We start from the raw sequence: 27,886 nt of genomic DNA, 5'->3' as shown, positions 1-27,886 counted from the left end.
CAGCTCTGTGCATGAAATGGTTTGTTTCTCTTTTCTGAAGCTGAATTGTCAGAAAGGTGATTTAATTTCCAAATGGTGGAACAACCTTGCCAGAAGCGATCATAAATCACCACTAAAAGTATTTCTGTAATTTTCACAAGGTCATATCACTAGTTTTGGGGAGGGAGAGAGTATAGCATTGTGGTAATGTCACTGGACCAGTAATCCAGCGGCCCAGGCTCATGCTCTGGGGCCATGCATTCAAATACCACCATAGTAGCTGGTTGTATTTGAATTCTAACTTCGTTAATAAATCAGGAATAGAAAGCTAGTCTTGGTAATGGTGACCATGACCGCGATCAACCGTTGTTTGAAAAACCCACCCGGAAGGCAATCTGCCATCCTTGCCTGTTCTGGCTGATGCATGTCACCAGACCCACGGCAATTCTCTCAATTGACATGTGATATGGCTGAGCAAGTCACTCAGTTCAAGGGCAATTAAGGACGGGCAGCAAATGCCAGCAATGCCCACAATTGGATCACGTTTGGGCAAAAGTTGCGCACTTCTCTCCTGGCTGTTATTCTTTCCACTGGTTGCATGGGTTTTGTGAGAGAGGAGGTGAGAGATTTCCGAGACTGGTGTGAACCAGTCAGCACAGGGCTGAGACACCACCAATTCCTCGTTCCTCACCGTCCCTCCTACCCAACATTTCCATGAGGCCTCAAACCTGTATCGCAGCAGTACATGGTGATTGTGCTCTGCACTGCCCAAATATTATTGTCCTTTATATGCTTTTCTCCTGTCTGGTTTCTCCCTTACCTCAATTAAATTGCGCCTCAATGTGGGCTAAGTGATCCTTACTGCCCAGCAGCTTAATAATAAGGTTGCTTGAGTCAATTTGGCACGTTAGCTTTGTGCGATGAGCTTCCGACCTCATAATCTGCTTTATCACAAAGACTGCCTACTTCCACCTGCCTGCCTTTATGATTGCATCCTTTTGAGCTTTGTCTTGCCAAGAGTTCTGAAACCAGTTATTACAATCCCGGACCGGACCCCAACATTTGCTAGGATACTGGACAAGAACCCCAATCACTTTTTAAAATTTGTATAACTCTGAGGAATAAGAATAATCTTTATCATTGTTACAAGTAGGCTTACATTAACACTGCGTGAAGTTACTGTGAAAATCCCCTAGTCGCCATGCTCCGGTGCCTATTCGGGTACATAGAGGGCGAATTCAGAATGTGTAATTTATCGAACAAGCATGTCTTTCGGAACTTCTGGGAGGAACCGGAGCACCCAGAGGAAACAGTGATTCCATGTACAAATAGGGGTATTGTGTATAAAAACAAACTATTATTAACACAGTCCTAAAAAACCTTAACATCACAGAAATATAGTGTGCAATTACCAGTTAAACAACGCTTAACAGTAAAATTCATAACTCACTGAGATCTCATTTATCTCCAATCAAGCAAAACCCAGCACGGGTCAAAAAGAACTATTAAATAACGTTAGCAAACACAGGATTTCTGGCCGTTCTCTAGAAATTTATTTGAAAGACTGCTTGGAGAGAGAGAGAGATCCTGTTAGTAAACAACTTGAAAACCGTGCTTGTCAGATTAATGCTGAATCTGGCAGGCTTCTGCAAATGCTTTTGTTCAGCTCACAGCTTCCATTCTGGCTCCTTCCATTACTTACATCTTTATTCCACTCAAATCCAATAACCTTCTTGTGTTTAAACACTGTCTCTAATTATCTACTCCCCAGAAATCATAACAAAAAAACTATTAAGCCTCTCCTTGTAAACATAAGCATGGCTTCAAGAATGATGTGTTCACTTTTACGACATCTTAATTACACATTTTGCAGCTATAAAGTCTGCCTGACTTTTAAAACGGATTTTAAAAATAATTCTGCAGCACATATATGTGCACCCTAACCCAGGCTTTTAAAATATCAGTGAAACAAATTCATGTAATAATTTGGGCAGCACGGTAGCACAGTGGTTAGCACAGTTGCTTCACAGCTCCAGGGTCCCAGGCTCGATTCCCGGCTTGGCTCACTGTCTGTGCGGAGTCTGCACGTTCTACCCGTGTGTGCGTGGGTTTCCTCCGGGTGCTCCGGTTTCCTCCCACAGTCCAAAGATGTGCAGGTTATGTGGATTGGCCATTCTAAATTGCCCTTCGTGTCCAAAAGGGTTAGGTGGGGTTACTGGTTGCGGGGATAAAGAGGATAGGGTGGATGTGTGGGGCTTGGGTAGGGTGCTCTTTCCAGGGGCCGGTGCAGACTCGTTGGGCTGAATGGCCTCCTTCTGCACTGTTAATTCTATGATAATAATGTAATATGATCTTTATTATTGTCACAATCAGGCTTACATTAACACTGCAGTGAAGTTGCTGTGAAAATCCTCTAGTACACCGAGAGAGAATTCAGAACGTCCAATTCACCTAACCAGCATGTCTTTCGGGACTTGTGTGAGAAAACCAGAGCACCCGGAGGAAATCCACGCAGACATGGGGAGAACGTTCAGATTCTGCACAGACAGTGAACCAAGCAGGAATTGAACCCGGGACCCTGGCGCTGTGAAGCAACAGTGCCAACCACTGTGCTTCTGTGCCATCCATACAATAATACAGTATATGTACCAATTTCTTGCGTTGAAAAGAATCAGGAGAAGTCCAGGAGATCCAAGAAGGCAGCTGAAGCTTGGAACTTAGACTGTTGGTGCAGAGATACTACTTGGTGGTGTGTTTGGCATGTCTAAAGATCTGAAGTTGTACCTTTGGGTTTATGTTTCATTGCATACTCGGGAATCCAAGGGGAATGGAATCTTGAGACGAGACTGGAACTCTGCAAGGTGGCCATTGTGATGCTGCCAACGTTGGAGCGGCTTGAGAGAATTCCAAGGTGAGATCTTCCAAGGTGAAGATTGGAAACCTTGTGAAGGAGACAAAAGTTTGTGAGATTGATTTGACTCTGAGCTTACTGACGTCTGAGTGTGTTGATGAGAAATCTGTGGGGTTTGTCTTGGTTGCATCTGCCATTGTGCAGAGTGGAGTGTTCAGTCGCAATTTGCCTTTAATTCACATGCATGCCATATTAACCCTGAATGTTAGAATATAAGATAAATATTGTAAATTGTTTTATTCTTCACCCTGTTTGGAATGTTTCTCTTTTTGTTTAAAACCCATGTAAACTTGCTTTATTCACTGAGCAAGTGTCTTAAATCTCTTTAACCATTATTTATTCCTAACCGAATCTTACCAAAAGGTTGGGGGCCCGGTCAAGGGTCATAGCATATGGCAATAGTTGACTGCATTTCAAAATATTTGATAATGAAAAGCCTTAGGATATCCTGCGAATGTGAAGTCTGCCATATAAATAAAGTTCTTGGGCAGCATGGTGGGGCAGTAGTTAGCACTGCTGCCGAGGACTCTGATTCGATCCTGGCCCTGGGTCACTGTCTGTGTGGAGTTTGCACATTCCCCTATGCCTGCATGGATCTCACCCCCACAACCCAAAGATGTGCAGGGTAGGTGGATTGGCCACGCTAAAATTGCCTTTAATTGGAAAAAAGTTCAATTTTTTTTTTTTAAATGAAGTTCTTTCGTATTTACATCTGTAGATTGGAATTCATTTCTTTCAATAGTGTGCAAGTGTGTTTATGGTCGGTGTGATAATTTGATTTTCTTAATTTGTAGTTTATATGTGGAAGCATGCCCCTAGTTCATAAGGAAGGTAGCAAAGCCTTGTGGTTAGAATAATACGATGATTACAGAAAGATGAGACTCACTGAGTCTGTACCGGTTAATGCAGCTTTTAAACTTGAAATTTCAAGTCCCAAATCAGTGTACCAGTCTGCTGGAGAAAAGTAACCGTTGAAAGCTGCAAGTTTTGAACAAGTTCCTTGGAGATTGCTGAATGCTGTGTTAGACTCCTCACGTACAATTGTGTTAAAGCATCTTCACTGCAATTCAGACCTGCAAGCAGGGGATGTGAGATGGTTGCTTAATGAGCACTGTCTTTTGTGCTGCAATTTTGAAAAGCTGCACCATTTTTGCAAACAAAGGCAAAGACACAGGAATGGTACTACCAGACATTATGATTTCTGTGTTAACACAGAATTCTTTATTTGTACGATTATTGTAAATTTTAGCTGGCTGCTGTATTTTTTATTGTAAATTTTAATTTTTTACACATTTTGCTCAGGTTTGTGAAATCTGACCACAAAATCCACATGGCACTTGAGATGCCATTGTACATTATTCATGTGCAGCCAGTCGCAAATCTCCAGTCCATTTCCTCTTTGTCCTACCTACCTGCTCATCCGCCCTCTGCTCCTTTGATCTCTTAGTTGCCATTGCTCTGGTTCAGGATGTGTTCTCACATGGAACCAATGGCCAGGCTAAAGTAATCTTGCCAGATTTGCCAAACATGGCCCAATTTATAAAATCAAACAAAAAAGGGTTCACCAATCACCAACCTGACTTGATCTGACTGGTTGCTTGCTGACTACCTGACACAGAGAAGCAAAGGAACAACAAAGATGAAGCAAACAATTGAAGTTCATTCATTTCCAGAAATTGGGCATTGCTAGAAAATTGGCATTCATTCCCATTTGTCAATCTGACTGAGTGCTTTGCTAGACCATTTGAGATGGCAGAGTCAACCATGTTGGTATGGGGATAGTCCTGTATGGATTGTAAGGAACGTATAGTTTCCTAAAACACAGTTGGACTTTTAAGACAATGTGGTCTTTGAATGTTTTGTGTTTAATAGTCCGCAAATAGGAGAGCGAGGATTTGTGAAGTAAACATGAGGGCACAGTGGTTAGCATTGCTGCCTCACGGCGCCGAGGTCCCAGGTTCGATCCCGGCTCTGAGTCACTGTCCGTGTGGAGTTTGCACATTTTCCACGTGTTTGTGTGGGTTTCGCCCCCACAACCCAAAAATGTATAGGGTAGGTGGATTGGTTATGCTAAATTGCCCCTTAATTGGAAAAAAATAATTGGGTGCTCTAAATTTATTTAAACAATCATGAGGGAATAGTCCTTAACTTTAACATCTCAGGTCTCTACATTACATGGTGGAGCCCAGTAGGGTTGCAGAGAACATATCTCTATTCATTGGCTAAAAGAGGGATTCTGGTGCAAATGTAGGAATGAAAGAAATTATTGTCATCACGCCAAGTGCAAAATAATTGTACATAATGCTGGTAATTGCTTTTATCATCACTTTTAGCCTGTAGTATATGTTTTGACTTGCCTTTTGAACGTACCTTACCCCCACTTTTTCCTTCCTCCTAGGCATGTGATTGTGAAAACTGGTCCGCACCACAGATTTGTCTTCACAGTGAAAAGCCACACCACTGTGCCTCCAGGAAGCATTGCTTTCAGCCTGCCGCAGGTAAAGACAGTTATAACGTACCTCGTATTTTGGATCAAAACTTGTAATAAATACTTCGCACTGAAATAGCTTTGGGCTTTTTAGGAGTAGGTAAGTGAGGTGTGACTGGATCTATCTACTATGAAACATTTCTGTCTGACTATTCATTATGAACACAGCACGTCTTAAAACTGCTGTCTTCATTCTTTATCTCAAGATAAAGAATTGTCCTCTGTCCTTGCAAATTACAAACCCCATCTCTAGACTCCCTTTTGTCTCCCCGGCCTTTGAATGTGCTGTTGCTTTCCAAATGAGTGAAATCTCACCCATAAGTTGCTGTTTGAATTTCTCTATTCGGGTTTCTGCTCTGTTCTTGGGCTGAAACGGCTCCAGACAACGTCACTGGTCATATTTGGTGACTGTGGCCATAATGATTACCCCTTCTTGTGGTCTGTGATTTCTGTTCCTATTAGTATGATTGACTGCAGTGGCACCTGCAGTGCCTCTCTTACTTTGCCCAGACTTCATGGGATTTGCCTTTCTTGGTTCCAAGCTTAATTACATTGAAGTAATAATATGGGGCGACTCCCCAGCTGAGTTGAGGGTGACCTACAAATCCAAAGACTTTTTTATTTTGAGACGGTGGAGACGGAGGTGTTTGTGAAGGTAGAAGGACTAGGGCAGAATTGAGAAATGGGACTGAGGATTGGTCTTGTACTGAGGGTAGGGGGTTTGTAGGAGTGTATGTAGCTTTATTTTTTCACTGCATGTTGGTATATGTGCTGAATGAGTCGACTTTGTCTATTTGGACAAAGTAAGCGTTGGGATTTTCTTTTGCAATGATGGTTCTTTGGGGTTTGTGTGTTTACATTGGGGATTTGAAGAGGATTTCTTTGTTTTCCTGGGACCGGGCAGGGAGGAGGGGTTTGGAAGGGAGTGAGGTCGGGGCAGGGGCCTACACACTGGCTGGTTTAAGCTGGCCAGTGAACGGGAGTGTGGTGGGGGGGAGGGGCTGCGCCCATCAGAGCCTGGTAGAACAGATTTCGATGAGTCTAGGTGGGGTGAAAAGTTGGGGGAGGGGACCGATACTGGGTGAAGTGTTTTCGAGACGTAGTGGAGGGGAGGAGTCTGGTACGGGGATGGGGGGGGGGTTCTACAATACATGGGTGTCATTTATTGTACACATTCGGGGATTGGATGGCCTTGAATATTAGTTGGGAGGGGTGGACTGTATATATTAATGGTGATTATGGGCGACTCCTGATTACTTATTGTTTTTTATTTGATGTTTATGTTGTCATGCGGACTGTTGTTTGAGGGTTGGTGGGAGGATGAGATCATTGTTGTTAATAAGGGGCTTGACATTGTATTCGTTACCATTTACTGTTTGTTGGTGGGTGTACGTTTTGAAGAAAATGTGAAAAAGGAGAATAAAAAATATTTTTAAAAAATAAAATAAATATGGGGCGACTCAGCCCAAGCGGTCCATGTTGGTATTTACCCGCGACACGAACAACTAGTTAGTCATATTTGCCCATGATTTTTCCATATCCCTTCGATATTTTTTCTTCCTCCATTTATCAAATATGATCTTGAATGTTGTTAGTTTACGTCACAATCAATATCCATAGAGTTGAATTCCACATCCTCGCAGCTCTAGCTTCTCTCTACTTTAAATTTATTATTTAATTTTGTTCGAGTACTTCGAAACACTGTTCCAGTAACAATCTATGATTATCCATCCTGTCATAGTTCCATTGCACCACCCCATGATCTGTGATGCACTGAACGAAAAAGGCTCCATTTTCATGTGTTTTCATACTCGGACACTGCATGCCGTAAAGAAACAAGAGTGTAGCTGCGTTGTTCTCTCTCAAAAGCACCAATACCCTTCTCCTTTACAGTGCACGTCCTAATGTTATACACTACTTTTGTACGGTGACTGTGTCCAGCGCTACTTCTGTCCTTTCAGGTTGTTTCTCTCTCTCAATCTTGGATCATCCATATTTTCCCTCAATTAAATGTTGAAGACCGAAGCCATTGTTTTTGCTTCCTGACACAAAGTGTACTCCAGCCCCCAATTTCATACTGCCCCCTGACCATTTTGTCATTCAATTTATCATTCAACTGAGCTCTGATCCCATATCCTGTGCAACACACAACCCATCTGCTCCCACATCTGCAGCATTTCCTACCTCCATCCCTAATTCCGGCCGACTACTGCTGAAGCCTTTAACAACATCTTTGTTACTTCTAGACTTAATGATTTTTATGCTGTCCTGGCTGGCTGCTTCTGAGAGTTTGTCTACCCAAATCTATGCTGTCTGTATCCAAGATTGCACCAAGGTCTGTTTGTCTGTCACCACTGTTTTACTATGCTCTATTGATGCCCAGTCCTACAACTGAAGAATTCTCATCTCCATGCTGAAATCCCTCTTTCGCCTTCCTTTCTCTATTGTTAACCTTCTCCAATATGACCAAATCCAGCCCACAGACTCTCTGTTCCTTGAACTTCTGCTACTTCCCTCCTCCATTTGCTCCATTGTTGCTGTCCATGCCTCCAGCTGCCTAAGTGCCACATTCTGGAATCTTCACCCTTAACCTTTTTAAAACTCTATGTTAATGGTGTTACAAATATTGCAAGGTCTGAACGGAAAAGTGCCATAGTCCCAGATGACCATAGGTTGCTTTCCCCTTTGACATGGACAGTTGACTGGTGGTGATTTAATCTGAGGATCACCACACCTCAGGCGAAAGGCAAGACTGAGAAGGTGAGGCCTTCACGAATAACCTCAGCCAGTACTGGAATTGAACCCGCGCTATTCGCCTCGCTCTGCATCACAAACCAACTGTCCAGCCAACTGAGCGAAACTGGCTGAGCAAGGTCTAGTCGTAAACCAATGAAGCTTCTTTGAGTACCTTCATAATGTTCCCTATTTCAGTTTGCTTCTGTACATGTTCACACAAAGGTGAAAAGAACTATACAAGTGAACCTTGCTCCTGCAGCTGCAGTGCTGTCATATTGAATAAATATCCGCATCATAGGAACTGATATTTTTGCTTTCTCATGCTTTCCACGTGGTTTGATTTCAGATTTGATCTCACAATACTTTATTTTATCTTGTACACATTATGAGAAGAATTTAACCGTCTGTGACATGAGATTTGGAATAACTTAAAACTGTGCCTGGAATGACCGGCGACCATGAGCTGAGCGAGCGCACAAAAGGTGGCTCTCTTGGAAGCTTCGTAGCAGGCCCTTTTAGCTTGTTAAATTGATTTAAAAATGCCACAAAAACACCCCAGTCTCACCTACAACCTACAACCTAACAACCAACTGACTGAAATGCTGTCGAACCAGCGCGGAGCCGAATAAACAGCAAAAGTCGGGAAAGAAAGACCCCAACCTCCGAACGAGGGGACACGCTTGCCGAAACAGAGCGGAGCATGGCGGACTGAGCAGGGTCGGCAACACAAAAGCCAGCCCACCTGTCGATGGGGCAGCTGCTGGAGCTCCTCTCAATAAAACTCCATAGCGCGAGCGGAGTAACGGGGCCACAGTAGCATTATTTAAAAGTAAGGTGCGGTTTGACATGTACCCGGCGAGTCTATGGATCATGTTCAACAACAAAGAACATTATTTTAACACGCCGGTGAAAGCAAACTAGTTCACCCGAAAGAATGGAATTGGAAGACAACAATATTAGACAATCGGGAACTAGGAACCCCCCCACCCCCAATCAGGATAGTCACCTGGAACATGAGGGCACCTAATGGGCTGGTGAAAAGATCCAGAGTCTTCTGGGTTGGGGGGGGTTGTTAATCCATGGATTCTCCTGCTTCTCCCACATTCACAAAGTCTATTCCGTATCAACTTCTTTGTAGTAGGTAAATTGGTGCTTCCAGGGGTAGTAGGGGCGGAATACTCCGCAATAGTAATCTTTGACCACGCACCACACTACATGGATGTGAGGTTGGTGATGGGTTGGGCTCCAATGGTGGCTGGACACAGTCCTCCTCGCCAAAAAAATGTCACGAGCCACCGGTTATGTAACCTCCAATCAAAATGGGTAGGTCTCACCCTCCACATTCTGGGAGGCACTGAACGCAGTGATACGGGGGGAAATAATAGCGTACAGAGTTCTCGAGCACAAGAAGGAAAGAGCAGGTAGGCAACAGCTGATCAATGCCATATTGGAAGTGGACCTGGGATACTCCACGGCTCCGACCATGGAGCTACTGGCGGAGAGGAATAAACTACAAATGGAATTTGACCTGCTCTCTACGGGGAAAGAAGCGAACCAGCTCTGCCAGAAACGGGGGACCTTCTATGTGCATGGAGACAAAGCCAGCTGCCTACTAGCTCACCAGCTGTAAAAGCAGGCAGCCACAAGAGAGATAGTGCAGATAAATGATGGGAACGGCAGGCTAGTCACAGTGTCAAATAAGATCAATGAGGCCTTTGCGACTTTCTACCGGGAGCTGTACACCTTAGGGGGACTCGAAGATGAAACAGTTGCTCGATGGGCTGGACATAACAGTTGTGGGGGAAGAAAAGAAACAGAGACTGGAAGTACCGCTAGACTGGGGCAGGTCATGGAGAGCATCAACTCCATGCAGTGGGGAAGGCACCAGGTCCAGACGGATTCCCGGTGGGCTTCTAAAATGTTTGCGGCAGCACTGGCCCCGCAATGCCTCCTGCACTCACGGCTCCTCTGCCACCCCAAATATTGCAAGCCCCCAGCCCGGTCTGACCCTGGATCCTACCACCCTCGACACCGTCCTCGCTACGCCCTTCCAAAATTCCTCCAGAGCTGGGCATGCCCAGAACATATGGGTGTGATTTGCTGGGCTCCCTGAGCATCTAACACACCTGTCCTCTCCCCCAAAGGACCGGCTCATCCTTGTCCCGGTCATGTGTGCCCTGTGCAGCACCTTAAACTGTATGAGGCTGAGCCTTGCGCAAGAAGAGGAAGAATTCACCCTCCCTAGGGCATCTGCCCACGTCCTCTCTTCGATCTCCTCTCCCAACCCCTCCTCCCACTTACCTTTCAACTCCACCACCGAGGCCTCCTCCTCCTCCTGCATCACCTGGTAAGTTTCCGAGATCTTCCCCAATCCCACCCACCCCCCCGAGAGCTCCCTGTCCTGTACTGTGTGTGGCATTAGCCGCGGGAATTCCACCACCTGCCGTCTGGCAAAAGCCCTTACCTGTAAGTACCTGAAGGTGTTCCCTGGGGGGAGCCCGTACTTCTCTTCCAGCTCACCCAAGCTCGCAAACTTCCCGTCCACAAACAGGCCCCCCAACTTTCGTAACCCTGCCCTGTGCCACCCCGAAAACCCTCCACCTGTTCTTCCTGGGGCGAACCGGTGGTTCCTCCCTAATGGGGTCCACGCCGAGGCCCCAACTTCCCCCCCTATGCCGCCTCCACTGCCCCCAAATTTTGAGGGACGCCACCACCACCGGGCTCGTGGTATACCTCCTTGGAGGGAGCGGCAGCGGCGCCGTTGCCAGCGCACCCAGATTCGTACCCACACAGGACGCCGTCTCCAGCCTCTTCCATGCAGCCCCCTCCCCCTCCATCACCCACTTGCGCACCATCGTCGCATTGGCGGCCCAGTAGTACCCACAGAGGTTGGGCAGCGCCAGCCCCCCCCTATCTCTACTCCGCTCGAGGAACACCCTTCTCACCCTCCGAGTCCCTCGCGCCCCCATTATACTCCTGTTAACCCGCCTGAAAAAAGCCTTCGGGACAGGACGAACAGTACTGACAATAGGGGACCTACGCATAGACGGTAGAGTAGCGACCCTGGGAGAACTAACAGAAAAGCTCCCGCTCCCAAAAGGGAATGAGCTCTGATACCTGCAACTGAGGAATCTCCGACACAAGGAGACCGAAATGTTTCCCCAGCTACTCTGACACACCCTGCTGGACAGCCTGCTAGGATCGGGCGAATTAGGGGACGGTACCTGCGCCGACAAGTACAGATGACTGCTGGAGGAGGCAAGGGCCCCGCTGGACGAGACACTGGAAGAAGGGAGGAGGAACTGGACATGGAGATAGGGGAAGGACTCTGGATTGAAGCATTACATAGAGTGAACTGTACTTCTTGATGTACAGATCTGAGCCTAACGCAGCTAAAGGGAGTGCATGGGGTGCACTTGACCAAAACATAGACGAGCGAGTTCCTTCCGGAGGTGGAGGACAAATGTGAACGGTGCCAGGGAGGCCTGGCCAACCACTCACACATGTTCTGGGCCTGCCCCGAACCTGTCTGGTACTGGACCACCTTTTTTGAAGCCATGCCCAGGGTTGTGGGAGTGAGGATGGAACCATGCCAGATGGTGGTGGTCTTCAGGGTGTTGGAACAGCCAGAAGGGAGAAGGGCAGACGCATCGGCCTTTGCGTCCCTGATCACTGGCCGGAGACTCCTGCTTAGCTGGAGATCAGTGCCACCGAAGGCACTGACTGGCAGTCCGACTTGGTGGAATTCCTCAAATTGGAGAAAATAAAACTGCATCAGAGGATCGGAAGAAGTCTTCCACAACACATGGAAGCAATCCACCAGCCTCTTCGGGGACCTGTTCGTGACCAGTAACTAACTGGTGAGTGGGGGGGAAGGAAGTAGGGGAGGGAGAAGGGAGGTAAACCCAGAATTCAGGGGAAGCAAATACATAGGGACCAAAGCGTATGGAGTGAGGGAAAACCCCATTGATGCTGCCATGGCAGCTTATACGTTACGCCTTTGTTGCCTTTGTTGCCTCAATCGCACCCCATGTATGTTTTAATACCACGTGGTAACATATATATATATACAGATAAGAGTATGGTTATTGTAAGCGACCGTTTGGAGTTTACTGTTAATATGCCTCATGTTTCTGTATATGTTTCCTGTGTTTTCTTACCTTGTCTGTGTGAAGTTTGCACATTCCCCGTGTTTGCATTGACCTCAGCCCCACAATCCAAAGATGTTCAGGGTAGGTGGATTGGCCATGCTAAATTGCCCGTTAATTGGAAAAAAATAAAAATCAATAAAAATACTTGTTTAAAAAACAGTTTTTAATGTTAAGTAAGCATGGCGGATTTTTCTAGTCTCTCTGAAATGTTAAAAAGTCATTGCATTGCTTTGTTCAACAACTTCATTGTTTTGAAGCTGGTCGACATGTGGAGTGAACTTGTTTAAAATGTTTTAATATTGGTTGAAGTTGTGGTAATTACAGTTCTATCACTTGTCATAACAGCGACAGTTTAAGGTAGAAGCCACTGCACTGTTTCATTATTCAATTTAAGTGTGCTTATTCCTATTGTGTATTGGGCTTTGAGTAGCAATTAGGTTAATCTTTCAGCATCCCCATTCTTTTCTTTCCACTCGCTATCTTGAGCTCAAATGCTTTAGTAAACTGTTTGAGGGCTGGATCATTTGGGTCCAACCGCAAATAGTGTTCTAAAGCTTCACTTCAGTTATTCTGCATGACCTGAATATTAAATAGTACTGTGCTAGACGAGGAACTAAATTTGGTATTTCTAATATAAAATGAAAGCAAAAGATTTTCTTTAAAACCTGTTCATAATTGGCGATTAAAGGTGGGAGTGCCCGTCGCATTTGCTGGACACTTCAGTTGAGTTTTCACTGGAGGGCATTAGTTCATATTTAAATTACAGCCTAACCTTTTTGGATTCTTGCAGCATTTCCTCTAGGTTATTCAGATGTTTCCAAAAGCCATGATAGTTTTCATTGATGAACAGCAAAGGGGAAAGTACCTTTAATCCCAGTTGTGCAGTAGAAACAGCTTACTGATACCCAGCATGAGATCTAATGTTGGAAGAGCAATTGCTATTGGGCTCTAGTGTCAATTTCAATTCCACTTTCAATTTTCTACTCTCTCAACCCAGTATTTCTGTTTGTGTTCTCGTGTGTGTGTTCGATGTGAACATACAAATCTTACGACAAGGATTGGTAAAATAATGTGGGTTCTTGTCTGACCTGTAGCCTGTTGTGCTTGACTGCAATGGTGCCGCTGTTGAGCTGTTTCTGTCTGCCTGGACTTTGTAGAGACTCTGCCCATGAACTGATTTTAGCGTGAAAATGGACTGCAGGACTGAAATTATAAACCGAACACGAGCATCCCCTGCTTCTTGCCCTGCGTCCCAAACAGTCCAACTCACAGTGGCCCCAACTACTTTTCTCTGATGAAGGCCATGAAGAAGTGATCATTCGAGTCCATGGTGACCCTCCAACTCGCCGGGTACATCACCCCAAATTGCACGCCCTGGCTGTTGGTAACAGCCTTCGCCCTGTTGAAGGCCGCTCGCCTTTACACCAGCTCAGCCCCAATATCCTAGTATATCCGCACTGTGTGCCCATCCCAATCAATATTCCGAATCATCTTCACCCACTCCAAGACCCGTTTCTTCCATTGGTAATTATGGAAGCGGATAATAACCTCTCGTGGAGGCTCATTCTGCCTTGGCTTTTGCCTGAGAGCCTAGTGAGCTCTGTCTAATTCCAGACGGGGAACACCTCATTTCCATCTACCAACCAAGAAAACATCTCCACAAAATACGAAGTTGGCTTTGATCCCTCCGGCAGCCCCACCAACTGAGTTTAACGTCTTGACCTCTTCGCAAGATCCTTCAGCTTCAGCCTCGGGCCTTTGTTGCTATCTGCCACCATCGTAATCTTGGCCTCCAACGAGGCAAGCCAATCCTCATGCTGCGATAGGGCCTCAACTACACCTTTCAAAGGGTCACCCTGCACTTTAACCTTGTTTGAGGTCTTCGCCAACTGCTCACGAACCGGGCCCAGTGCCTCCTCGATAGTGGCTCTTATCTCTTCGCCCTGCCGCTCAAATTGCCGATCCATTTGCCTGTCGAATTTCTCCAGCTCCTGCGCCATCACTTCAGCCAACGTGTCTAAAGTAATGGGTGTGCCGGTCATCTTCCCTCCTTCACCTTCCTTTGGTAGGGTACTCTCCTGAGCCTTCTTTTGTTGGGCTTCTTTGTCGACGGTTTCAACATGACGGTTGAGTAACAGTTCCCTAAACCCACAGCAGGCTTGTGGTCATCACACTCTGCCGAAAAAAACAAGTAAAAAGGATTGCTATCAAAAGCGAAGACCCAGCCCGGAGCCCATTTTCATTTTTCTTTCAAAAATATTTTTATTCTCCTTTTTCACATTTCCACCAAATTTAAACCCACCTACAAATAATCAACAATAACAAATACAATGGCAATCCCCTGGCCAATAATCACTTTATCCAACCCACTCCCAAACAGCTCCAACATTTTAAATGCAAAACCCCAAAATCCGTGCAACACTGCCAGAGGTACCGTCTTTTAGATGGGAAACGGAACCTAGTCTCGTCTGGTCTCTCAAAACATAAAAGAGCTCATTGTGTGTTTCAAAGGAGAGCAAGGGAAGATCTCCTGTACAATTTCAATCTGTGAATCAACATTTTTTACTTTACAAGGGATTGTCTGATCATTAACCTCATTGCAGTTTTTTGAAGCTTGCTGTGCAGAAATTTTGCGTTTCTTTACAACAGCGACTGTGCTTAAGTACAGTACCAAGATGTCCAAAGCATTTTGGAATATCGTGATCATGAACAGATATTATAAATTATTTTTTTCTGAAAGTTTAAAGACACTAATGCAGAATATCTTGTGTGAGGTGCGTCAATTCTGAAAACCCAATTGTGTACAATAAATTTTATGATAACACTAAGAACTTCTTTCTTTTGCAATCTTAACTATTTATGCAGGTAAGCATAGTGGTGTTACGCTACTTAGGAAGGCTCACTGTCTTCATTGCGGTGTCCATTGACATGAGACATCAAACAAATAACAGTGCTGGCTTTGTTAACATCCATATTGAAGCACTACATTTATTGCATGCTGCTCAAGTTCAGTGCATTATTGTATCACATTGCTTAATAAGACAACCTCAAATACCTAATCATACCACCAGACATGAACCTTTGGAAACCTTCCACATTCACTGTTACCTACTTTAATGATGTTGCTCTGTTTCAAAGTGTTGCCTCTGGCCTCCGTGCATAGGATCAAGAGCGCACGTTATTTTTGCAAAATCCCCTTTCACTGACTGCGGAGCATGCAGGTTGCTACAAGCATTTCCTAGCTACAACTAGTGAATGCATTTTAAGCAATACTAAAGGAACGGAATATCCCTTGCCGTGCTTTAAGAGACAATGAGGGAGACAAAAGATGTGGTGGGTAGACAGGACAATGGAGTTCAGGCCATAATCATATAGTCCATGATCTTGCTAAATAGTGGAGCAGGCAAGAATGGACCAAATGGCCTACTCCTATTTCTTATCGATGTCACTAGCTTTCGGAGCGCTGCTCCTTCCTCAGGTGAATGAAGAAGTCTGTTCCAGAAACACACATATAGACAAATTCAAAGATGCCAAACAATGCTAGGAATGCGAGCATTAGCAGGTGATTAAATCTTTACAGATCCAGAGATGGGGTAACCCCAGGTTAAAGAGGTGTGAATTGTACCAAGCCAGGACAGTTGGTAGGATTTTGCAGGCCAGATGGTGGGGGATGAATGTAATGCGACATGAATCCCAGGTCCCGGTTGAGGCCGCACTCATGTGTGCGGAACTTGGCTATAAGTTTCTGCTCGGCGATTCTGCGTTGTCGCGGGTCCTGAAGGCCGCCTTGGAGAACGCTTACCCGGAGATCAGAGGCTGAATGCCCTTGACTGCTGAAGTGTTCCCCGACTGGAAGGGAACATTCCTGCCTTGTGATTGTTACGCGATGTCCGTTCATTCGTTGTCGCAGCGTCTGCATGGTCTCGCCAATGTACCACGCTTCGGGACATCCTTTCCTGCAGCATATGAGGTAGACAACGTTGGCCGAGTCGCACGAGTATGTGCCGCGTACCTGGTGGGTGGTGTTCTCACGTGTAATAGTGGTATCCATGTCGATGATCTGGCACGTCTTGCAGAGATTGCCATGACAGGGTTGTGTGGTGTTGTGGTCACTGTTCTGAAGACTGGGTAGTTTGCTGCAAACAATGGTTCGTTTGAGGTTGCGCGGTTGTTTGAAGGCAAGTAGTGGGGGTGTGGGGATGACCTTGGCAAGATGTTCATCGTCATCAATGACGTGTTGAAGGCTGTGAAGAAGATGACGTAGTTTCTCCGCTCCGGGGAAGTACTGGATGACGAAGGGTATTCTGTCGGTTGTGTACCATTTTGTCTTCTGAGGAGGTCGGTCCGGTTTTTCGCTGTGGCGCGTTGGAACTGTCGATCGATGAGTCGAGTGCCATATCCCGTTCGTACGAGGGCATCTTTCAACGTCTGTAGATGTCTGTTACGCTCCTCCTCGTCTGAGCAGATCCTGTGTATACGGAGCGCTTGTCCATAGGGGATGGCTTCTTTAATGTGTTTAGGGTGAAAGCTGGAGAAGTGGAGCATCATGAGGTTATCCGTGGGTTTGCGGTAAAGCGAAGTGCTGAGGTGACTGTCCTTGATGGAGACGAGTGTGTCCAAGAATGCAACTGATTTTGGAGAGTAGTCCATGGTGAGTCTGATGGTTGGATGGAACTTATTAATGTCATCGTGTAGTTGTTTCAGTGATTCTTCGCCGTGGGTCCAAAGGAAAAAAATGTCATCGATGTATCTGGTGTATAACATCGGTTGAAGGTCCTGTGCAGTGAGTAGGTCCTGCAGGAACAGTCGGGGAACACTTCAGCAGTCAAGGGCATTCAGCCTCTGATCTCCGGGTAAGCGTTCTCCAAGGCGGCCTTCAGGACCCGCGACAACGCAGAATCGCCGAGCAGAAACTTATAGCCAAGTTCCGCACACATGAGTGCGGCCTCAACCGGGACCTGGGATTCATGTCGCATTACATTCATCCCCCACCATCTGGCCTGCAAAATCCTACCAACTGTCCTGGCTTGGTACAATTCACACCTCTTTAACCTGGGGTTACCCCATCTCTGGATCTGTAAAGATTTAATCACCTGCTAATGCTCGCATTCCTAGCATTGTTTGGCATCTTTGAATTCGTCTATATATGTGTTTCTGGAACAGACCTCTTCATTCACCTCAGGAAGGAGCAGCGCTCCGAAAGCTAGTGACATCGAAACAAACCTGTTGGACTTTAACCTGGTGTTGTAAGACTTCGTACTGTGCTCACCCCAGTCCAACGCCGGCATCTCCACATCATGCCTATTTCTTATGATCTTATTAAGAACGTACGTTTGTAATGTATCCCATTATGTCCTCATGGCACCCCATTTCTCAGCTACTACCTGGGACTAATTTTCAAAGTGCGTTGACTATTATATAGGCAAGTCCAGTGACTGAATGCAGAGAGAAAATAGTACTTTTCTCACTGTTTTCCGCCATCAAACGATTTTGTTCACCCCAATAATGCACAAAAACATTTCCACTGTATCCTTAAACTATGTCCCCATTTGCTTTGGTTATAGCGTGAACCATCACTCGCTCCATGACTCACCAATGGTGGCTTTGGGGTGAGTTTGTAATCTTGCAAAAGACCAATGGGATCCAGCACATTTTGAAGTATTTAAACATTTTCATTGTAGTTCTGCGCAATTGATTGCCTGAATTCGGGCACATTCGGTGGCGGGGTTGATGTGATGATGTGAGTGATGTGCTGTGGTACAGAAACCATTCTTCAACAGCTTGTTATTTAATATTGCAATAGCTTGCTCTTTATGAGAGTCTTGCTAATGCTTCACTATTCTTAGAATTGCCATTGTTTGCATCACCGATAAAATATGAATGCCATGCAGCAAGGAAAGGATTATTATGATTATTGGAACAGCATTTGAGCACTAGGTGTACTTTTAAAAGGAAGCATATTTAACTTGTATTGCCTGGCATAAAGTATTCTTGAAGACAAAAAACTAATTTTTAACTAAAAACACAAATTCTGCAATTCTGGATCCTCCGGTTTCTATCCTGGATGCCTTGTATTTAAAAGTAATCCTTCACTTTTTTCTACTAAAAGTGAATTTATTGAAGCAACATTAACTGGTTATATTTTTCTTGCAGAGAAAATGGGTGGGACTCTCCATTGGTCAGGAAGTGGAAGGTATGTTTCCTTTTACTGCTTTATTAAGACACTTTGCAATTGCGTCACAGAGATATCAACAATTTGCACTTATGAAGTGAACACAGTTTGGAAAGCATGAATATTGTCACGCCAGATGCAATGCTACGCAGCACTAAAATACACACCCTCCAAGAAAAGGCTTGGTTTAAAATCGAATGGATAAAATATAGATATGATGAATGGGAAGAAAAAGAGCTCGGAGAGATATCCTCTTAAGAACTAACGTGTTGCCAATTGGATGTGACTGGCCGTGATATTTAAGCATAATAAGTCATGGTTGGATGAATTTGAACCTGAAATTTGGTAAATACATAATCTATTCTGCCTAAGTATTTTAAAAAAAAGATAAAACTATGCACCCAGTTTGAGTGGGACGTCAATATATTTTATTGCAGATGGATTTACTTCAGTAAGAAATATTCCTAAATGTACGGGATAGGTTCCTGATCCTTCCATTTAGGGAAGCATGTAATAATGAAATATTGTGGTGTGGCAAATTAGTCATCGTTCTCGACACCAAGTGAAAAGATTGGATCGTATAATCGACCAACTGACAAACCATTAATTCTATTTTTTTGGAGGAACTGTTATCTTAACTGAATTGTGAAAAATCCTTCCACATGATTTTCCAAAAAGCATTTGATGGTTCTGCTACTACTATGACTGTTATTGAATGTGTATTTGTCGGAGATTCAGGTCAAAATCTGGGAATGGAATTTTTAAAATAGGAAGGAAGCAGCAGATATTTTCACGGCGGTTAGGTTAGGACAAGCAAGTATTATTGGTGCCCCAAAGATGATTGGACCTGTTGATAATTTACATTCAAGCCTAGGAGCCCCATGCAACTGGTCTCATTCACAAGTGTAGCCAATTAGAATCATAGAATTTACAGTGCAGAAGGAGGCCATTCGGCCCATCGAGTCTGCACCGGCCCTTGGCAAGAACACCCTATGTAAACATATTAAAATTAGGAGTAACAGTTCAATTCAAGAGACAGCTTGAAGAATGCAAGATAAATTGAATCATATTTTGGTGTTGAAATAGTTGAGACTGAAATTTGAGAAGTCTACGGTAGAGCTTCCAAAACGGTTTCCCCACTGTGATCCAGTTGGAGCCTTGAAAATTGCCATGACCCCAGAGTGAGAGTCAGGAGGTGGGGGTGGGAGTGGGGACTGGGTTGTAGCTGAATGAGTGGAGAGGTGCTTAAACTGCTGGGTTTTTAAATAACAATAACACCTTTTTCACTGGCAAGAATCAGGCCTTAAAGATTGGTCAGTTAGGTCCAATTCACCCGACAAGCATGTCTTTCGGGACTTGTGGGAGGAAACCGGAGCACCCGGAGGAAACACACACACACACACACACGGGGAGAACATGCAGACTCCGCACAGACAGTGACCCAAGCCGGGAATTGAACCCGGGTCCCTGGCGCTGTGAAGCAACAGATCTAACCACTGTTCTACCGTGCCACCTAATTGCCGGCTGTGCCTTCATCTGCCTAAGTCATGTACTTAAGGTAATCCTCACTCACAATATAGGCTGTAGAAATAGCGGCAGATGAATAATCTTTATCTAATCCCTACAGGCCTTACTCTCTGGGATTCCCTCAAGTGTCACCTTCACCATCATAAAAGACATTACTCTGAGCAAGATTTTGGTCATTTTCCTTTTTTTAAAATAAATTTAGAGTATCCAATTATTTTTTCCAATTAAGGGGAAACTTGTCATGGCCAACCGACCTATCCTGCACATCTTGGGTGGATTGGCCATACTAAATTGCCCATAGTGTCCAAAATTGCCCTTAGTGTTGGGTGGGGTTACCGGGTTATGGGGATAGGGTGGAGGTGTGGACATTGGGTAGGGTGCTCTTTCCAAGAGCCGGTGCAGACTCGATGGGCCGAATGGCCTCCTCCTGCACTGTAAATTCTATGATCTTTGGGTTGTGTGGGTGAGACCCACGCAGACGTAGGGAGAATGTGCAAACTTCACACAGACAGTGACCCGGAGCCGGGATCGAACCCGGGTCCTTTGTGCCTTGAGGCAGCAGTGCTAGGCACGGTGCCGCCCTGGTCGTTTCCCCTTAAGGAACATAACAAGAACTAGGAGCAGGAGTGGACAATTCAGCACCTTGTGGTTGCCCTGCCATTCAATGCGATCATCGTTGATCTCCTCTCCGGGCTCAACTCCACTTTCCTGCCCTGTCTCCTTAACCCTTCAACCTATTACTAATTAAGAATCGATCTATCTCCTCTAATTAAGAATCTATCTCCTCAAATTTATTCAAAATCCTGGAATCCACTGCACTCTGGGGTAGTGAATTCCATAGGTTCACAACCATTTGAGATAAGCAATTTCTCCTCATCTCTGTTTTAAATCTGCTACCCCTTATCCTAAAACTGTGAGCTCTCGTTCTAGATTGCCCCACAAGAGGAAGTACCCGCTCTACGTCTACTTTGTCAATACCTTTTGCAATCTTATATACCCCAATTAGATCTCCTCTCATTCTTCTCAATTTGAGAGAATATAAGCTAAACCGCTCAACCTCTCTTCATAAGACAGACCTTTCATCTCTGATATCAATCTAGTGAACCTCCTCTGAACTGCCTCTAATGCAACTACATTCCTCCACAAATAAGGGGACCAAAACTATACAGTACTCCTGTGCGGTCTCACTAATGCCTTGTACAGTTGCAGCAACACTTTTCTTCTTTTATACTCTATCCCTTTGCTGTAAAGACCAAAATTCCATTTGCCTTCCTTGTTTAGGGCAGCACGGTAGCATGGTGGTTAGCACAATTGCTTCACAGCTCCAGGGTCCCAGGTTCGATTCCCGGCTTGGGTCACTGTCTGTGCGGAGTCTGCACGTTCTCCCCGTGTGTGCGTGGGTTTCCTTCCACAGTTCAAATATGCGCAGGTTAGGTGGATTGGCCATGCTAAATTGCCCTTAGTGTTGGGTGGGATTACTGGGTTATGGGGATAGGGTGGAGGTGTGGGCTTGGGTAGGATGCTCTTTCAAAGAGCCGGTGCAGACTCGATGGGCCGAATGGCCTCCTTCTGCACTGTAAATTCTATGATTACCTGCTGTACCTGCATACTAGTATTCTGAGGTTCTTATTCTGTCAGCACAGATAGGCGCTTCTGTGGACGTGAAAGAGACTCCAGGATGGTATGTTGCCTCCCTGGTGCCAGGGTCCAGGATGTCTCCGAACGGGTAGAGGGCATCCTGAAGGGGGAGGGCAAACAGGCAGAGGTCGTTGTACATATTGGTACTAACGACATAGGCAGAAAGGGGCATGAGTTCCTGCAGCAGGAGTCCAGGGAGCGAGGCAGAAAGTTAAAAGACAGGACCTTGAGGGTTGTAATCTCGGGATTACTCCCTGTGCCACGTGCCAGTGAGGCTAGAAATAGGAAGATAGAGCAGATAAACACGTGGCTAAACAGCTGGTGTAGGAGGGAGGGTTTCCATTATCTGGACCACTGGGAGCTCTTCCGGGGCAGGTGTGACCTGTATAAGAAGGACGGGTTGCATCTAAACCGGAGAGGCATAAATATCCTGGCCGCAAGGTTTGCTAGTGTCACACGGGAGGGTTTAAACTAGTATGGCAGGGGGGTGGGCACGGGAGCAATAGGTCAGAAGGTGAGAGCATTGAGGGAGAACTAGGGAATAGGGACAGTGTGGCTCTGAGGCAGAGCAGACAGGGAGAAGTTGCTGAACACAGCGGGTTTGGTGGCCTGAAGTGCATATGTTTTAATGCAAGGGGCATTACGGGTAAGGCAGATGAACTTAGAGCTTGGATTAATACTTGGAACTATGATGTTGTTGCCATTACAGAGACCTGGTTGAGGGAAGGGCAGGATTGGCAACTAAACGTTCCAGGATTTAGATGTTTCAGGCGGGATAGAGGGGGATGTAAAAGGGGAGGTGGAGTTGCGCTACTTGTTCGGGAGAATATCACAGCTGTACTGCGAGAGGACACCTCCGAGGGCAGTGCGGCTATATGGGTAGAGATCAGGAATAAGAAGGGTGCAGTCACAATGTTGGGGGTATATTACAGGCCTCCCAGCAGCCAGCGGGAGATAGAGGAGCAGATAGGTAGACAGATTTTGGAAAAGAGTAAAAACAACAGGGTTGTGGTGATGGGAGACTTCAACTTCCCCAATATTGACTGGGACTCACTTAGTGCCAGGGGCTTAGACAGGGCGGAGTTTGTAAGGAGCATCCAGGAGGGCTTCTTAAAACAATATGTAGACAGTCCAACTAGGGAAGGGGCGGTACTGGACCTGGTATTGGGGAATGAGCCCGGCCAGGTGGTAGATGTTTCAGTAGGGGAGCATTTCGGTAACAGTGACCACAATTCAGTGAGTTTTAAAGTACTGGTGGACAAGGGTAAGAGTGGTCCGAGGATAAATGTGCTAAATTGGGGGAAGGCTAATTATAACAATATTAGGCGGGAACTGAAGAACATAGATTGGGGGCGGATGTTTGAGGGCAAATCAACATCTGACATGTGGGAGGCTTTCAAGTGGCAGTTGAAAGGAATACAGGACCGGCATGTTCCTGTGAGGAAGAAAGATAAATACGGCAATTTTCGGGAACCTTGGATGACGAGTGATATTGTAGGCCTCGTCAAAAAGAAAAAGGAGGCATTTGTCAGGGCTAAAAAGCTGGGAACAGACAAAGCCTGCGTGGAATATAAGGAAAGTAGGAAGGAACTTAAGCAAGGAGTCAGGAGGGCTAGAAGGGGTCACGAAAAGTCATTGGCAAATAGGGTTAAGGAAAATCCCAAGGCTTTTTACACGTACATAAAAAGCAAGAGGGTAGCCAGGGAAAGGGTTGGCCCACTGAAGGATAGGCAAGGGAATCTATGTGTGGAGCCAGAGGAAATGGGCGAGGTACTAAATGAATACTTTGCATCAGTATTCACCAAAGAGAAGGAATTGGTAGAGGTTGAGTCTGGAGAACGGGGTGTAGATAGCCTGGGTCACATTGTGATCCAAAAAGACGAGGTGTTTGGTGTCTTAAAACATATTAAGGTAGATAAGTCCCCAGGGCCTGATGGGATCTACCCCAGAATACTGAAGGAGGCTGGAGAGGAAATTGCTGAGGCCTTGACAGAAATCTTTGGATCCTCGCTGTCTTCAGGGGATGTCCCGGAGGACTGGAGAATAGCCAATGTTGTTCCTCTGTTTAAGAAGGGTAGCAAGGATAATCCTGGGAACTACCGGCCGGTGAGCCTTACTTCAGTGGTAGGGAAATTACTGGAGAGAATTCTTCGAGACAGGATCTACTCCCATTTGGAAGCAAATGGACGTATTAGTGAGAGGCAGCACGGTTTTGTGAAGGGGAGGTCGTGTCTCACTAACTTGATAGAGTTTTTCGAGGAGGTCACTAAAATGATTGATGCAGGTAGGGCAGTAGATGTTGTCGATATGGACTTCAGTAAGGCCTTTGACAAGGTCCCTCATGGTAGACTAGTACAAAAGGTGAAGTCACACGGGATCAGGGGTGAGCTGGCAAGGTGGATACAGAACTGGCTAGGTCATAGAAGGCAGAGAGTAGCAATGGAGGGATGCTTTTCTAATTGGAGGGCTGTGACCAGTGGTGTTCCACAGGGATCAGTGCTGGGACCTTTGCTGTTTGTAGTATATATAAATGATTTGGAGGAAAATGTAACTGGTCTGATTAGTAAGTTTGCAGACGACACAAAGGTTGGTGGAATTGCGGATAGCGATGAGGACTGTCGGAGGATACAGCAGGATTTAGATTGTCTGGAGACTTGGGCGGAGAGATGGCAGATGGAGTTTAATCCGGACAAATGTGAGGTAATGCATTTTGGAAGGTCTAATGCAGGTAAGGAATATACAGTGAATGGTAGAACCCTCAAGAGTATTGAAAGTCAGAGAGATCTAGGAGTACAGGTCCACAGGTCACTGAAAGGGGCAACACAGGTGGAGAAGGTAGTCAAGAAGGCATACGGCAAGCTTGCCTTCATTGGCCGGGGCATTGAGTATAAGAATTGGCAAGTCATGTTGCAGCTGTATAGAACCTTAGTTAGGCCACACTTGGAGTATAGTGTTCAATTCTGGTCGCCACACTACCAGAAGGATGTGGAGGCTTTAGAGAGGGTGCAGAAGAGATTTACCAGAATGTTGCCTGGTATGGAGGGCATTAGCTATGAGGAGCGGTTGAATAAACTCGGTTTGTTCTCACTGGAACGAAGGAGGTTGAGGGGAGACCTGATAGAGGTCTACAAAATTATGAGGGGCATAGACAGAGTGGATAGTCAGAGGCTTTTCCCCAGGGTAGAGGGGTCAATTACTAGGGGGCATAGGTTTAAGGTGAGAGGGGCAAGGTTTAGAGTAGATGTACGAGGCAAGTTTTTTACGCAGAGGGTAGTGGGTGCCTGGAACTCGCTACCGGAGGAGGTAGTGGAAGCAGGGACGATAGGGACATTTAAGGGGCATCTTGACAAATATATGAATAGGATGGGAATAGAAGGATACGGACCCAGGAAGTGTAGAAGATTGTAGTTTAGTCGGGCAGCATGGTCGGCACGGGCTTGGAGGGCCGAAGGGCCTGTTCCTGTGCTGTACATTTCTTTGTTCTTTGTTCTTTGTCTTTGACTTCACATCCTTGTGAAATGCAATATTCTGTGTTAATCACACCTTGTGTTATGCTGCTTCGGATGACACAGGCTGCTACTTGATGCAGTCTTTACTAAAGGATGCTCCAGACTCTGAAATGAGTTCAACGTGTTTATTGAACTATTAACACAGTTCTCAAATGAGTTTGACTCTCTGCTAATCTAACTGTAGTAACTCAGTCTAACTGTCCCAGCTTGCTCTAAGCCACTTGCTGGGGTGTGATGCTGCTGATCAACCCTGTCTAACTCTCTAGATGTCTGTCTGTGGAAAGAGGCAGGGTGTGAGTGCCCCATCCTTTTTATAGTGTTTATGTCCTGCCCCCTTGTGGTGATGCCACCTCTTGAGTGTCCTGACTGCCCATTGGTTGTGTCCTATTCTGAGTGTTCATTGCTTGCATGTTTGCATATCATGACATTTCTAAATGCATGTAGTTGTAGTCTGAAAAGACATACAAATTGCCAGGTACTCCCAAGACAGTAAAATATTTTTTCCCGACATGAAATTCACTCTGGTTGAGAAATGAGAAAACAAAATGGTGTATCCAGTATTGAGTTGAGTACGAGTACAGGCCACCAAGTGGCAAGTTATATAGTGTGCAGCTAGAGCTTTAATTCCACTGCAGTTGTAGTTTCTAGCACTCCATTCTAGTGTAGTACAGTGCAGTGTGGATCCAGTAGTGCTGAAAATGATGTGTGTTACAATGGGGTACTACTGTCTGCTTTTATAGCTGACGATTTGATCTATCATGTCATGGTAAACTGTAATTAAAAATGACTTTGCAAGCCATTGCGGAGATGACGGTGATAAATGCTAAATGTGGCAGCTGCAGGTGTTTTCTGCTTTTCCATTATCTACTTTGATTAAATGTAGTGAAATCTGCTAGACCCCTCCTTACTTAACACAGGGAGACAGCACCGGTCTGTGTTCACAGCAACAATGAATCCTGTACCCTTCATCCCAACAACGAGGGTTCAGTGACAGGCCGAGTAATGGTCTTGCCTGTTTGCATGTCCTTTCACAGCTGTCATCCACCAGCCCTTTATTGGCTGGTGTTGAGTGAAATTACATTTTCCTACTGTATCTTAAAGCTGTATCCGGTTATTATGTGGTGCTAGTGATGTGAGCTGCACCTAATTGACTAGGTCAACCTTTTTTTGGCTCTGGTCAGTCCTATTGGTGGAGTGATGGTCAAATCTCCTTTTCTAATTAAGTCTTTGGATCTGGCCTCTTCAAAAAAAAATCCCTTTGCTTGTCAGACATTTCTTCTCTTTCAGCCCACTGCCAACCCCACCCATTAAATGTCAGTTTCTCATTGCTTAAAGGATTTGTCAACAGGGCAGATTGTTCTCAGTAACGCATTAAAATAAAAGCTCTTTATCATTACAGCTTAAACCTTAGTGCCATTGGCCCTGTGCAGCATTTAATTTTTCACCATTACACCTCTTGGGAAAAACATATTATTCAAAGTTAAACTCCATAATATCTGCAGGCACGTGTGACAAATTGAAGAAAAGGGTGCAATATTTCAAGAGTACCAAATATTGGTTTAGATAATGGACTGCTTGTTCCAACCCATTGTTGAATTCAGAGTGTGTATCTGTCATTTACAGCATTTGCAAGCTTGCTCCCCTTGATCCATTGTGAAGTTGTGGCACTTCTACCAAAAATCCAATTGTGCCTCAAATCCAAACTTTGCTCATATAACTAATGATCAAATATTTTTTATTCATTCACTGGAGGTGGGCCTCATGATAAACCAAAGCTTATTTCCCATCCCTAATCAGTGTTAAAGTGGTGAGCCATTTTCTTGAATACAATTAAGTGGCTTGGTAAGACCATTTCAGAGGACAGAGTTGGCCACGTTGGTCACGCTAAATTGCCCCTTAATTGGGGAAAAAAATGAATTGGGTACTATAAATTTTTTTTTTTTAAATTTCAATCAGCACTACTCAGGTGATGGGTGGCACGGTGGTGCAGTGGTTAGCACTGCTGCCTCACGGTGCCGAGGACCCGGGTTCGATCCCGGGTCACTGTCCATGTGGAGTTTACACATTTTCCCCGTGTCTGAGTGGATCTCACCCTCACAACCCACAACCCACAAATGGACAGGGTAGGTGAATTGGCCATACTAAATTGCCCCTTGATTGGAAAAAAATGTGAATTGGATACCTTAAGTTTAAAGAAACACTACCCATTACCCAGATGATGCTCAGGTGCCTAAGCAATGAAGATCAAAAATGTCCTAGCTTGATCTCTAGTTTTGAATTAGCTGATATCAGCCAGTACCGGATTGGAATGTAAAAATGGTCCCAAAAAGGGAGATCTGTTGGGGTTTGCACTTCTGATTTCTGTCCAGAGGCAGGTTGTTAGTTGATGTCAGGTGGTTGCTTCGTGTTAGTTCTTGTCATCTGCTGCCTATCCGCAATGGCGGCTATGACCTTTGGAACTCTGTCCTCTCAGTCAGTGCTATTGAGCAGTTCATGGTGAACAATATTGAAGTTCCTAACTTTGTGCCATTCTTATACTTAATGCTTCCTCCAGGTGATGCTCAGCATAGAATACTTATTAGCAATGGTTAGGTTTCAAATCAGCAGGAGGTCTATACCTGACTGGAAGCTGTGAGTCTTCGTGTGACCCAGAGTTAACGTTGAGAAGGAGGAATTTGCAAGGTTGAGTCAGCTGTATAGAATCAGGGAATTTACAGTGCAGAAGGAGGCCATTCGGCCCATCGAGGCTGCACTGGCCCTTGGACAGAGCACTCC

General features: G+C 45.3%; 1 protein-coding gene across 2 annotated transcripts in view; it reads left to right on the top strand.

Moving 5' to 3' along the window:
- LOC140398375 (vesicle-fusing ATPase) overlaps positions 1-27,886 on the top strand; it is a 405,179-nt gene that overhangs the window by 69,148 nt on the left and 308,145 nt on the right. Inside the window, exons 1-3 of one of the 2 annotated variants that reach the window (XM_072486991.1) lie at positions 2,742-2,890; positions 5,289-5,388; positions 18,419-18,458. In XM_072486991.1, coding sequence (XP_072343092.1) covers positions 2,853-2,890; positions 5,289-5,388; positions 18,419-18,458 — 178 coding nt within the window. In that variant the 5' untranslated portion in view covers positions 2,742-2,852. Of the gene's footprint in view, positions 1-2,741; positions 2,891-5,288; positions 5,389-18,418; positions 18,459-27,886 lie in introns of those variants that run through there. The other variant, XM_072486990.1, reaches the window with a different exon arrangement.

The sequence above is a fragment of the Scyliorhinus torazame genome, chromosome 21, assembly GCF_047496885.1.
Source record: "Scyliorhinus torazame isolate Kashiwa2021f chromosome 21, sScyTor2.1, whole genome shotgun sequence".
NCBI classification, from domain to species: Eukaryota; Metazoa; Chordata; class Chondrichthyes; order Carcharhiniformes; family Scyliorhinidae; genus Scyliorhinus; species Scyliorhinus torazame.
The sequence above is the reverse complement of the archived record's forward strand: the minus strand, read 5'-3'. Positions and strand labels throughout refer to the sequence as shown.